Source organism: Triplophysa dalaica, chromosome 6 (assembly GCF_015846415.1).
Source record: "Triplophysa dalaica isolate WHDGS20190420 chromosome 6, ASM1584641v1, whole genome shotgun sequence".
NCBI lineage: Eukaryota > Metazoa > Chordata > Actinopteri > Cypriniformes > Nemacheilidae > Triplophysa > Triplophysa dalaica.
Window position 1 is genome coordinate 445,001 of NC_079547.1, and position 14,580 is coordinate 459,580.

General features: G+C 46.8%; 1 protein-coding gene across 2 annotated transcripts in view; it reads left to right on the plus strand.

Moving 5' to 3' along the window:
* cyth4b (cytohesin 4b) overlaps positions 1-14,350 on the plus strand; it is a 16,679-nt gene extending 2,329 nt beyond the window's left edge. For both annotated transcript variants that reach the window (XM_056751383.1, XM_056751382.1), the window contains 11 exons: positions 6,465-6,529; positions 7,783-7,849; positions 8,530-8,648; positions 12,057-12,137; positions 12,216-12,328; positions 12,408-12,556; positions 12,920-13,031; positions 13,568-13,644; positions 13,737-13,808; positions 14,016-14,170; positions 14,267-14,350. In XM_056751383.1, the coding sequence (XP_056607361.1) occupies positions 6,465-6,529; positions 7,783-7,849; positions 8,530-8,648; positions 12,057-12,137; positions 12,216-12,328; positions 12,408-12,556; positions 12,920-13,031; positions 13,568-13,644; positions 13,737-13,808; positions 14,016-14,170; positions 14,267-14,345 (1,089 nt within the window). In that variant the 3' untranslated portion in view covers positions 14,346-14,350. The remainder of the gene's footprint in view (positions 1-6,464; positions 6,530-7,782; positions 7,850-8,529; positions 8,649-12,056; positions 12,138-12,215; positions 12,329-12,407; positions 12,557-12,919; positions 13,032-13,567; positions 13,645-13,736; positions 13,809-14,015; positions 14,171-14,266) is intronic.
* The last annotated feature ends 230 nt before the right edge of the window (positions 14,351-14,580 follow it).

The window sequence follows — 14,580 nt, forward strand, 5'->3', positions numbered from 1 at the left end:
AACTCTGACTACTATAGAAAAGGCCAATGAAATTTGGCGAATGCAATTTGCATGCCGGGCTCCGCCCCCGGAAATCCGGTATAAAAGGAGGCCGGCGTGCAGCATTCACTTACCTTTTGTTCTTCAGAGCCATCGCTCATGAGTACAACTCAGGATTCAATCCTCTACAACTACACGCTGGTGCTACGACGTGTTACAGCGGATCGTCCCTTCCTGCAGCGACCTTCCCCTGGGCGTCTCGGCGGTTCCGGAGGTGTTAGAGATTTTTTCTAAAAGTCCTTTTCAGGACTGACTGAGCATTCTCCAGCGCGGCATGTCCCGCTGTTCTCTTGGGTGCGGCACCCTCATCGAGGAGGGGGATGGACACGATCGCTGCATTAGGTGTCTGGGCGTCCAGCACACTGAAGCAGCGTTCGTTGACACATCTGCCTGCACTGCGGGCAGATTGTCATTCAGAAGTTGCGGTCACGGGTGGCTGTCTTCCTACGGGAACCAGCCACCATTTCGTCTGCTACCCGGGCTGTGACATCTGTGGCTACGGCCCCGATGACCACCCACGTTAGCAGCGTTAGTGATACGGGGAACTCTGCGAACGTAAACCCGCCAGCCAAGTGCTCACGGGCCGATCGCACCCCGATTCGCTCTTCTGAACGTTCCCCAACCGGCGGTGGCATACCGTCCGGATCCTCACGCACACACTCGGAAACGATGTGTGACGTAGATGAGATGTCGCTCGCAGCATCGGAGGGAGACTGGCATCCGACTCTGCCGAATCCAAACTCCACCCCCAGCGGTCGAGTTCAGGAGGAAGCAGAAGTGATGTCATCCGTGCTAACCCGGGGATACGTGGTTCCCGAGGTCGGTGCGCGGTGCAAACCGCGCCCACCCCGGGTGCCATGTTTTTCCCGGAGGTGCATGAGGAGCTGTGTAAAACTTGGAACGCTCCACTCACGGACCGTTCCAGTGAAACCAGCTCCGGCTCCCTTACTTCCCTCGATGGTGAGGCAGCCAAGGACTGCGTCGAGATCCCCCGGGTGGAACGTCCGCCTGCGGTGCACCTGTGCCGCGGACGGCTACCACCTGGGGGGGGATCGACCACTCCTACCGTCCAAAGCACGTAAGACTTCGGCATCACTGGTGTCGAAAGCTTGCGAGGTTGCGGGCCAGGCTGCCTCCTCTCTCTATGCCTTGGCCATCCTGCAGGTCCGCCAGGCCAGGGCGTTGAGAGGGCTCCACGAGGGTAAGGCCGACCCGGGTATAATGCAGGATCTCCGTGCCACCGCTGACAGCGCTCTACGGGCGACTAAGGCGGCGGCACGGGCCCTGGGTCGGACGATGTCCACGGTAGTGGTCCAGGAGAGACACCCCCGGCTATACCTTGTGCAGAAGAGTGACAGCAAGGAAGTCCGCTTTCTTGATGCACTCATCTCGCAGGGTGGGTTGTTGGTAACACCGTCGAGGACTGCGCTCAGCAGTTTTTTGACGGCGAAGCAGACAGTGGCAATTAACCACATTTTTTTCACGCCGCGACTCGGCCGCCTACAGGCCTCCGAGATCTCACGTGACGTCTGCTTCCCTGCAACCCAGGACCCTTTCGACATCGGCTCCGGTTCCTGTGCCCCCACAGGCGGCACCCCGGAAGCAGAGGTCGAGGGGGAAACCTCCACCCCGTCAGCAACCTCCTCGCGAGAAGGGACACTGACGGGAAGACCCCAGGGAGAACAACATCGGGCCCGAACCTTCACAGCCACGGCTCTGATCGGTCGGTACGGGACGACTCCTGCCTCGTCACCAAAGCCGGGCCCTTGTTAGGGCTTGGCGCCCACTTACTCACTGAGTTTTCTGTTCTCCCCGGGTTTACTTGCAGCCGATCGCACACTCCACTGGACTGTGCTCGGCGAACCGACCTCACACCCTGGCGAGGCGTGAGGTCGTACACATACGACAGCCGTCACCACTCTCAAACCGACAGTGCGTGCCGTTGTCCCGCCAGGCAGGTAAGCAGGCGGAGCAAAAACCTTCCCTCCGGGGACTCCCCGCGACATGGTTAGCTCTGCCAGCCGACGAACCACCCCCCGTGGGAATGATGAAGCAGACCGTCCCCTTGGTCACCCTGTCACAGTCCCTGGGAGCTCGAGAGCTGCCCACACTGTCTCGCTGGCTAATGAGGGCGGTCCGTCTTGGTTACTCGATCCAGTTCGCCAGAGACTCACCCAAGTTTCGGGGCATCATCTCTCCCTCTGTCAGAGGCAGGGACGCCTCCGTACTTCGGGTAGAGGTCACCACCCTTCTGGCAAAACAGGCATCGAGTTCGTCCCTCAAAACCAAGATGTTCAGTGGGTCACCACCCGCACTTCATCGTTCCCAAGAAAGACGGCGGGTTGCCCCCAAAGGCTGCGTACCCTGAACAGAGCACCTTCACAAGCTGCCATTCAGGGTGCTCTCACAGAGGCGCGTCCTGACATCTATGAGGTGTCAGGATTGGTTCGTGGCAATCGACCTGAAGGACGCTTACTTTCATGTCTCGATCCTCCTCGACACCGGCCGTTCCCACGGTTCGCGTGCGAGAGGCGGGCATATCAGTACAGAGTCCTCCCTTTCGGTCTGTCCCTGACCGCCCTTTCTCCCTGAGAGGAGGAAGGCGAGCGGGTACTAAACTATCTCAGCGACTGGCCTATCTTGGCACACTCGCGAGATCTGTTATGTACACAAAGGGACCTGGTGCTCCGGCACCTAGGTCGATTGGGACTCCAGGTCAACCAAGAGAGGGGCAAGCTCTCCCCAGTGCAGAGCATCCTCTTTCTCGGTATGGAACTCAACTCTGTCACCATGTCGGCACACCTGTCCGCAGTTGTGCCCAACCAGTGTTGAACTGTCTGAAATGAACATTTTAGGCAGACAGCGGTCCCCCTGAAACAATTCAGAGGCTCCTGGGACACATGGCGTCCTCGCGGGCTAATACCCCTCGAGTTGATGCACATGACACCGCTCCAACACTGGTTTCAGAGTCGAGTTCCGAGGAGAGCGTGGCACACCGGCAGCAGGCGCATGGTGATGCCGCCCTGCTGCCGACGCACCATAACCCCTAGTCTTTATGACTTTTTCGACGGACTCAGGTCCCTCTGAGCAGGTTATGAGGCAGGTCGTGGTGACGACTGAAGTCTCCCTGCAGGGGTGCGGTGTAGTGTGCAACGGGCACGCAGGTGGGGTGTTGGACGAACCCCCGCCTGCGCTGGCATATCAATTGCCAAGAGTTGTGGGCTATGCTACTTGCACTGAGCAGGCTACGGCCTCTCGTGCGAGACATACACGTGCTGTTCCGAGGACAGCACTATAGCTGTAGCGAATACAGATCGTCAGGGTGGCGTTCGCACACAGCAGCTAAACACAACTTGCTCGACGCCTCCTCCGGTGGAGTCAACAGGTGACTCGTTCCCTGCAGGCCACACACCCCGGGCAAACTGAACTAGACAGCCGACGTGCTTTCTCGCCAGTTTATGCCTCGTGGAGAGTGGCGACTCCACCCCCGTGCAGTCCAGCTCATTTGGAGGCTGTTCGGGTAGGCCCAGGTAAAACCTGTTCACCTCCCGTAACACCACCATTTGCCCGCTTGATAGTCCCTGCCCTCGGCACGGATATCCTTGCGCACAGCTGGCCGCGGGATGGGCGGAAGCACACCTTCCCCCCCGGAGCCTTCTTGTACAGACTCTGTGCAAGGTCAGGGAGCAGGAGCACCAAGTGTTATTGGTCACACCACACCGGTCTAACCGCACTTGGCCTCAGAGCCGATGCTCTGGACAGCGACTCCCCCTGAACCATTCCCCTGACAGAGGACCTGCTCTCTCAGGGGAAGGACACGTTCTGGCATCCCAGATCAGACCTCTGGAACACCCATGTCTGGTCTCTAGACGGGACGAGAAGATCCTAAGATGGCTACTCCCCCTATACGGCTGAGACCATCACCCAGGCTAGGGCCCCATCTACTAGGCGGTTACACGCCTCTAGACGGTGCCTCTTCTCGTCCTGGTGTCTTTCTCAACGAGAAAGACCCACTGAGGTGCTTGATCAGGATTGTGTTCCCCTCCTCACGAGACTGGAGACTAACATCTCCCTTCCACACTGAAAGTGTATGTAGTCGCTATTGCCACTCATCACGACTCAGTCGGTGGAAAGTTTCTAGGGCAACACGACCTGGTCACCAGGTTCCTAAGCAGCGAGAGGGCGGAATCCGCCTCATCTCCGCTCCATACCCTCTTGGGACCCTAAGTGGTCCTGGGGAGCCTCAGGGCCCCCCAAAGAGCCCCTCGGAGGTTCCGATCTTCCTCATAGAGTAAGACGGCCCTCCTGACGGCGCTCACTTCCTTCAAGAGGGTAGGGGACCACAGAGCATCCTCCGTGTCCCTGGATTGCCTTAAACTCGGCCCTGGAAACTCTCACGTTATCTTGAGACCCAGGCCCGGGTGCGTGCCCAAGAAGTTCCCACTACTCCCTCCGGGGCCAAGTGGTGAACTTGCAGGCGCTCCCCATAGGGGAGGAAGACCCAACCCGATTAGTGTTGTGTCCAGTACGTACTGGACCGCACGCAGAGCTCTGAAGCTCTGACCAGCTCCGTGTCTGTTGGAGGACAGCAGAAGGGGAAGGCTGTCTCCAAACAGAGGCTGGCGCACTGGGTCGTGGACGCCGTTACGACGGCATTCCGATCTCAGAATCTCCCATGCCCATTGGCAGTGAGGGCTCACTCCACACGGAGTTTAGCCACCTCCTGGACACTGGCAGAAGCGCCTCTCTAGCAGACATCTGTAGAGCTGCGGGTTGGGCTATGCCCAAACACCTTCGCAAGGGTTAACAACCTTCGCGTAAACCCGGTGTCAGCCCACGTCCTGCGTGGCGACATGTAGGACTGGCATCCGGGGGGGCGTATGCCTGCGAAAGCACCTTTCCACCCTCTAACAGGTTGGGTCAGTGTGCTATTTACCTTTTCTTCTTACCCGAACACATCGCTAAGAAACTGGTACCTCACCAGCCTCCCTTCTTACCCAGACACTGGTTAAGAATAGGCATTCCATCCATCACCAAACAAGCACCCCCTGGGGGCTGGCTGGGCAGAGCAGCCTTCCCCCTTAGGCCGGGATACCATGTGAGCTATCACAGATAGCTCTAACCGGACCTAGTGCTACCGGACGTCTGTAACACCCCCTCCGTGGGCTGTTCCGTCTGATGTATCCTCATGAGAATGGTTCCCACTCCTGGTAACCCATGAGCTTCCCCAGGTGGGCCTCCACCTCGCGGTTAACTACTCAGTCCGCACGTTCCATGCGTTCTCCTCCAAGGACGAGACCATACCTATATCCACCATATTCCTCCCCACGGGTAGGAGGTGGCCTCTGTAGCGCTTCTCTGATTAAGAGTCGCGCTTACCCGGTGTAAACTGATCTGGACGGCCTCTCGCCTATAGAGAGCTAAGGCCCCGTCCGTGAAAGTTACCGGTCAGGGCTGTACCCATCTTTCTCCAAGAAAGCTCTGGAACCCCCCGACCACCACACTGGAAGGTTACAGTCTCACGAAAGCTTCGAGATGACACGCCCAGGCTTGTTACCGTCGCTTCGCTAGAGATTGTGACGCGATACAGCGTTGTGGCGTTTTCCATAGGCAACCCCATCTGTCGTTCTCGACACAACGTCGAGAGACCGACAGAAAGGGAACGTCTTGGTTACGTATGTAACCTCAGTTCCCTGATGGAGGGAACGAGACATTGTGTCCCTTATGCCACGAACACGTATCGTATTCTGCTGCAGTTTGAGAGGTCTCAGGCTCTTCAGAACAAAGGTAAGTGAATGCTGCACGCCGGCCTCCTATTATACCGGATTTCCGGGGGCGGAGCCCGGCATGCAAATTGCATTCGCCAAATTTCATTGGCCTTTTCTATAGTAGTCAGAGTTGATTGGTTCTCAAGGGCGAACCCCATCTGTCGTTCTCGACACAACGTCTCGTTCCCTCCATCAGGGAACTGAGGTTACATACGTAACCAAGACGTTATTAGTTAACATTAGTAAATGCATCAGCTAACAAAGAACAATGAGTTTTTCAGCATTTATTAATTCTTGTTTATTTTAGTTCATGTCAATATAGTTATTCATGTTAGTGAATTAACTAATGTTAACAGTGACAACATTTGATTTTAATAATGTATTAGTAAATGCTGAAATTAAAATTAATAAATATTAATAAATGCTTTAGAAAAATTGTTCCTTGTTAGTTTATGTTAGCTAATGCATCAACAATTGTTAACAAATAGCACCTTATTGTAACATGTTACCCAGTATACATGTGAAAGGAACAAATGATCTGTGTGAATGACACAAAGAGACAGTAAATGTGTGTGTGTACATGTGATGTATACTATGTGTGTTTGCTGTGTTATTAAAATACTTCTCAAGCTCTAAAACACACTTAATTTTTCACAGAAACTAAAGAACCAGATTGAAAACGTCATGGCAGATATTCAGGGCTTCAAATCTGCAGAAGACAAGTGAGTCAATTTATCTGTGAGACGCACACACATACACACATGCACACACACACACGTGCACACACACACACATGCACTCATGCACACACACATGCACGCACGCACACACACATAGCCTAAACCTGATTATAACCTAAACCTGATTATAACCTAAACCTGATTATAGCCTAAACCTGATTATAACCTAAACCTGATTATAACCTAAACCTGATTATAGCCTAAACCTGATTATAACCTAAACCTGATTATAACCTAAACCTGATTATAACCTAAACCTGATTATAACCTAAAACTGATTATAACCTAAACCTGATTATAACCTAAACCTGATTATAACCTAAACCTGATTATAACCTAAACCTGATTATAACCTAAACATGATTATAGCCTAAACCTGATTATAACCTAAACCTGATTATAACCTAAACCTGATTATAATCTAAACCTGATTATAACCTAAACCTGATTATAGCCTAAACCTGATTATAACCTAAACCTGATTATAGCCTAAACCTGATTATAACCTTAACCTGATTATAACCTAAACCTGATTATAACCTAAACCTGATTATAACCTAAACCTGATTATAACCTAAACCTGATTATAACCTAAACCTGATTATAACCTAAACCTGATTATAACCTAAACCTGATTATAACCTAAACCTGATTATAACCTAAACCTGATTATAAACTAAACCTGATTATAACCTAAACCTGATTATAGCCTAAGCCTGATTATAACCTAAACCTGATTATAACCTAAACCTGATTATAGCCTAAACCTGATTATAACCTAAACCTGATTATAACCTAAACCTGATTATAACCTAAACCTGATTATAACCTAAACCTGATTATAACCTAAACCTGATTATAACCTAAACCTGATTATAACCTAAACCTGATTATAACCTAAACCTGATTATAATCTAAACTTGATTATAACCTAAACCTGATTATAACCTAAACCTGATTATAATCTAAACCTGATTATAATCTAAACCTGATTATAACCTAAACCTGATTATAACCTAAACCTGATTATAACCTTAACCTGATTATAACCTAAACCTGATTATAACCTAAACCCTAAAACCAGGTCTTGTCCCTCAAACAGCCCTTTAAAGGGGTCTCAGAAAGTGAGGACCGGCCAAAATGTTTTTTTTTTAACGAGATCTAATGAAACACTTTCTGATGTCACTGGAGACATTACTGAGACGTGACTGAGACATTCTTCTCTGTTATTGTAGTAAAATACAAGAGAGAGAGAAGCGCTTCAGCAGTGGAAAGAAGAAGTTTAACATGGACCCTAAGAAGGTGAGTGATTGACATGTTCTGTCAGGTGATTGTTTCCAGCGTGAGAAGAAGTTTGAGATGATGAAGTGTAAACTCTCACCTCCTCTCTGTTGACGTCGCTGACAGACAGGATCTGTGGTCAGTGGTGTGAAGATCTGATGTCCACGAGATCATGTTTGATCAGATGAGAGATGTGCAGTTTGTGTGTGTACACGCTTAAAAAAAATGAATGTGCTTCAAAAGATTCTTTCTTGCCATAGAAGAACCTTTTGGTTCCATAAAGAACCTTTAACATCTGAAGAACCATTCTGTTTCACAAAATGTTCTTTGTGGCAAAAAAGGGTTCTTTAGATAATGAAAGAGATGAATCTTCTATTGTACCCTCTTGAGAACCTTTCAAGCACCTTTATTTTAAGAGTTTAGATGAGGAGGTGAGACACAGACTGTGTGATTACTGAGGAAGCTCAAAACCCTCTTTTGCTTTGTGAGTAATGTTTGTGGTTTAGTGACGCTGACTGACACACAAAGAGCAAGACCACCGAGAGCAGAGACGAGAGACACACAAACTCTTGATCCTTTTAGTCTGAGTGAAGAGAGACAAGAGTTTGAAATACAGAAACAAATCCAGATGTGAGCATGTGTGTGTGTGTGTGTGTGTAGTGTGCAGAGTTGAGGTGTGTTGTGATGTTTGTGTGTTTCAGGGTGTGAAGTATCTTGTGGAGAATGAGCTGCTGGATTGGAAAGCAGAGCCAGTGGCTGAGTTCCTGTATAAAGAGGAAGGACTGAACAAGACGGCCATCGGAGAGTTCCTGGGGGAGAGGTGACACAGCACAAACACTACACTACACTTCACTACACTACACTACACTACACTACACTTCACTACACTACACTACACTACACTACACTACACTACACTTCACTACACTACACTACACTACACTACACTACACTACACTACACTACACTACACTACACTACACTACACTACACTTCACTACACTACACTACACTACACTACACTACACTACACTACACTACACTACACTACACTTCACTACACTACACTACACTACACTACACTACACTTCACTACACTACACTACACTACACTACACTACACTACACTACACTACACTACACTACACTACACTTCACTACACTACACTACACTACACTACACTACACTTCACTACACTACACTACACTACACTACACTACACTACACTACACTACACTACACTACACTACACTACACTACACTTCACTACACTACACTACACTACACTACACTACACTACACTACACTACACTTCACTACACTTCACTACACTACACTACACTACACTACACAAACACAACACTACACTACACTTCACTACACTACACTACACTACACTACACTTCACAAACACAACACTACACTACACTTCACTACACTACACTACACTTCACTACACTACACTACACTACACTACACTACACAAACACAACACTACACTTCACTACACTACACTACACTACACTACACTACACAAACACAACACTACACTACACTACACTACACTACACTACACTACACAAACACAACACTACACTACACTTCACTACACTACACTACACTTCACTACACTACACTACACTTCACTACACTACACTTCACTACACTACACTACACTACACTACACTTCACTACACTACACTACACTACACTACACTACACTTCACTACACTACACTACACTACACTACACTACACTACACTACACTACACTTCACTACACTTCACTACACTACACTACACTACACTACACAAACACAACACTACACTACACTTCACTACACTACACTACACTACACTACACTACACTACACAAACACAACACTACACTACACTTCACTACACTACACTACACTTCACTACACTACACTACACTACACTACACAAACACAACACTACACTACACTTCACTACACTACACTACACTACACAAACACAACACTACACTACACTTCACTACACTACACTACACTACACTACACTACACTACACAAACACAACACTACACTACACTACACTACACTACACTACACTACACAAACACAACACTACACTACACTTCACTACACTACACTACACTTCACTACACTACACTACACTTCACTTCACTACACTACACTTCACTACACTACACTACACTTCACTACACTACACTACACTACACTACACTTCACTACACTACACTACACTACACTACACTACACTACACAAACACAACACTACACTACACTACACTACACTACACTACACAAACACAACACTTCACTACACTACACTACACTACACTACACTACACTACACTACACTACACAAACACAACACTACACTACACTACACTACACAAACACAACACTACACTACACTTCACTACACTACACTACACTACACTACACTACACTACACTACACAAACACAACACTACACTACACTTCACTACACTACACTACACTACACTACACTTCACTACACAAACACAACACTACACTACACTTCACTACACTACACTACACTACACTACACTACACTACACTACACAAACACAACACTACACTACACTTCACTACACTACACTACACTTCACTACACTACACTACACTACACTACACAAACACTACACTACACTTCACTACACTACACTACACTACACTACACAAACACAACACTACACTACACTTCACTACACTACACTACACTTCACTACACTACACTACACTACACTACACTACACTACACTACACAACACTACACTACACTGCACTAAACTACACAGACACAACACTACACTACACAAACACAACACTACACTACACTACACTACACAAACACAACACAACACAACACTACACTACACTACACTACACAAACACTACACTACACTACACTACACTACACTACACTACACAACACTACACTACACTTCACTACACTACACTACACTACACAAACACAACACTACACAACACTTCACTACACTACACTACACTACACTACACTACACTACACAACACTACACTACACTAAACTACACAAACACAAACACAAACACAACACTACACTACACAAACACAACACTACACTACACTACACTACATAAACACAACACAACACAACACTACACTACACTACACTACACTACACAAACACTACACTACACTACACTAACCTACACAAACACAAACACTACACTTCACTACACTACACTACACTACACTACACAAACACTACACTACACTTCACTACACTACACTTCACTACACTACACTTCACTACACTACACAACACTAAACTACACTACACTAAACTACACAAACACAAACACAAACACAACACTACACTACACAAACACAACACTACACTACACTACACTACACAACACAAACACAACACAACACAACACTACACTACACTACACTACACAAACACTACACTACACTACACTACACTACACAAACACTACACTACACTACACTACACTACACTACACTAAACTACACAAACACAAACACAACACTTCACTACACTACACTACACTACACTAAACTACACAAACACAACACTACACAACACTACACTACACTACACTACACTACACAACACTACACTACACTACACTACACTAAACTACACAAACACAACACAACACTACACTACACTACACTACACTACACAACACTACACTTCACTTCACTTCACTACACTACACTACACTACATTACACTACACTTCACTACACTACACTACACTACACAAACACAACACTACACTACACTACACTACACTACACTACACTTCACTACACTACACTACACAAACACAACACTACACTACACTAAACTACACAAACACAAACACTACACTACACTACACTACACTACACAAACACAACACTACACTACACAAACACAACACAACACAACACAACACAACACTACACTACACTACACAAACACTACACTACACTACACTACACTACACAAACACTACACTACACTACACTAAACTACACAAACACAACACAAACACTACACTACACTACACTACACAACACTACACTACACTACACTACACTACACTACACAACACAACACTACACAAATCATGTGAAACACAGGAGGAGTGTTGTTATTCTGTGTGTTGTTCATAAAATGATGTTGTGTTATATGTGCAGAGAGGAGATGAACCTCCTGATCCTGAAAGCGTTTGTGGACCTGCACGAGTTCTCACATCTGAACCTGGTTCAGGCGTTACGGTGAGAACGTCTCTGACACATGTTGACCTGCAGTCAGATGTTGCAGAAGAGCTCATGTTGTTCTCTGTGGGTCCTCAGGCAGTTCTTGTGGAGTTTCCGTCTGCCGGGTGAAGCTCAGAAGATCGACCGTATGATGGAAGCTTTTGCCACACGCTACTGTAACTGTATCCCGGGTGTGTTTCAGTCCACAGGTGAGTCGTGTTCTCTGACTTGATGAAGTCCTTCCTTACATTCTGAATAATGTTCTTCATGTGTGTTTAACGTCTTCAGACACGTGTTATATTCTGTCGTTTGCCATCATCATGCTGAATACGAGTCTACACAACCCCAACGTGAAGGACAAAACCACGCTGGAGCGATTCATCAGCATGAACAGAGGAATAAACAACGGCAGCGACCTGCCTGATGACCTGCTGACGGTGAGCAGCCAATCAGATTCAGACCTCGCTGGCCTTTAGAACTAAAAAGTTTTACAGAATTCATATTGCATAAGGAATTTATAGTCTGTTTCATATTTGACCTGTGTTTCTCTCTCCTTTATCTTAAATGTGTGTGTGTGTGCATGTTTGTGTGTTTGTACATGTGCATATTGTGTGTGTGTGTGTCTGTCTTCTGTGTTTTCACCTTCTTCTTGTTTTTACAGGTGTATAACTTTAATTGATTTGCTTATAGTCTCATGTACAGCTGCTTTGTAACAATGAACATTGTAGAAGCTCTCCATAAATAAAGTTGAGTTGAGTCACATGATCCTTATCCTGAAAATCTGTTGTTGTTTTCATCAGAATCTGTACAACAGCATTCGCAACGAACCCTTCAAGATCCCAGAGGATGATGGGAATGATCTGACACACACATTCTTCAATCCTGACAGAGAGGGCTGGCTCCTGAAACTGGGTACATCTCTCTCTCTCTCTCTCTCTCTCTCTCTCTCTCTCTCTCTCTATCTTTCTCTCTCTCTCTCTCTCTCACTCTCTCTCTCTCTCTATCCTTCTCTCTCTCTCTCTCTCTCTCTCTCTATCCTTCTCTCTCTCTGTCTCTCTCTCTCTGTCTCTCTCTCTCTGTCTCTCTCTCTCTCTCTCTCTCTCTCTCTCCCTCTCTCTGTCCTTCTCTCTCTCTCTCTTTGTCTCTCTCTTTGTCTCTCTCTCTCCCTCATTCTCTGTCTCTCTCCCTCTTTCTCTCTCTCTCTCTCTCTCTCTCTCTCTCTCTCTCTCTCTTTGTCTCTCTCTCTCTCTCTTTGTCTCTCTCTCTCTCTCTCTCTCTCTCTCTCTCTCTCTCTCTCTCTCTTTGTCTCTCTCTCTCTCTTTCTCTTTGTCTCTCTCTCTCTCTCTCCCTCATTCTCTGTCTCTATCCCTCTCTCTCTCTCTCTCTCTCTCAGTTCAGTGTTATTTAAGGAGATGTGAGATATTGGTAAGAGAGTTTTGTGTCCACAGGCGGTCGAGTGAAAACATGGAAAAGACGCTGGTTTATTCTTACTGATAACTGCTTGTATTATTTTGAGTATACAACGGTAAGAACCCCCACACACGTCTCTCTCTCTCTCTCTCTCTCTCTCTCTCTCAGTCAGTCAGAATGATGAAGATAAGATTAATGTGATTATAGGATAAAGAGCCGCGTGGGATAATTCCACTGGAGAATCTGTGTGTGAGAGAAGTTTCTTTTCCTCGCAAACCGGTGAGACGTGCACACACCACAGCAAACACTGACCCATGATAGAATAGAAATGAACTATATTGTTTTACAATAAATGCTTTCTGTATTACTCTTCAGTCGTGAGAACCTAATAAGAGTCAACACTAAAAACAAGAGTTACAAACACAACTGAAAAAGTACAAATCTCTCTCTCTCTCTCTCTCTCTCTCTCTGTGTGTGTGTGTGTAGTATTGTTTAGAATTGTATAATCCTAACAGCAGAGGTCAGAGAATCAAAGCTTGTAAGACAGAAACAGACGGTCGTGTGGTGGAAGGCAAACATCAGTCATACACGATCTGTGCTGCTGCAGCCGAGGAGAGAGATGATTGGATAGAATCTATCAGGTGTTGTCAAACACACACAAAACCCAAACGTGCCTGCCAACGCCACAATATTGTAAAAGTGTAATGTAAACGTGTTGTGTGATTGTGTGTCTACAGGGCCAGCATTACCAAAGATCCATTCTATGATCTCGTGTCTATCAGAAAGAAAAAGGTCATCAATAAAACTCCTGAGTGACATCACACCTGTGTGTTTGCGTATGTTTATGTGTGTGTGTGTGTGTGTGTGTGCGCGTGCGTGTGTGTGTGTGTGTGTGTGTGTGTGTGTTTCAGCTGAAGTCATTCTGGTAACAACATGTGTGTGTCACTCTGACAAATATACAATTGTGTGATGTTGACAATTATATGAATGTTTTATATGAATATATATATTTGATATGTACAGAAGAAGAGTGTTTTATGTGTTATGATTG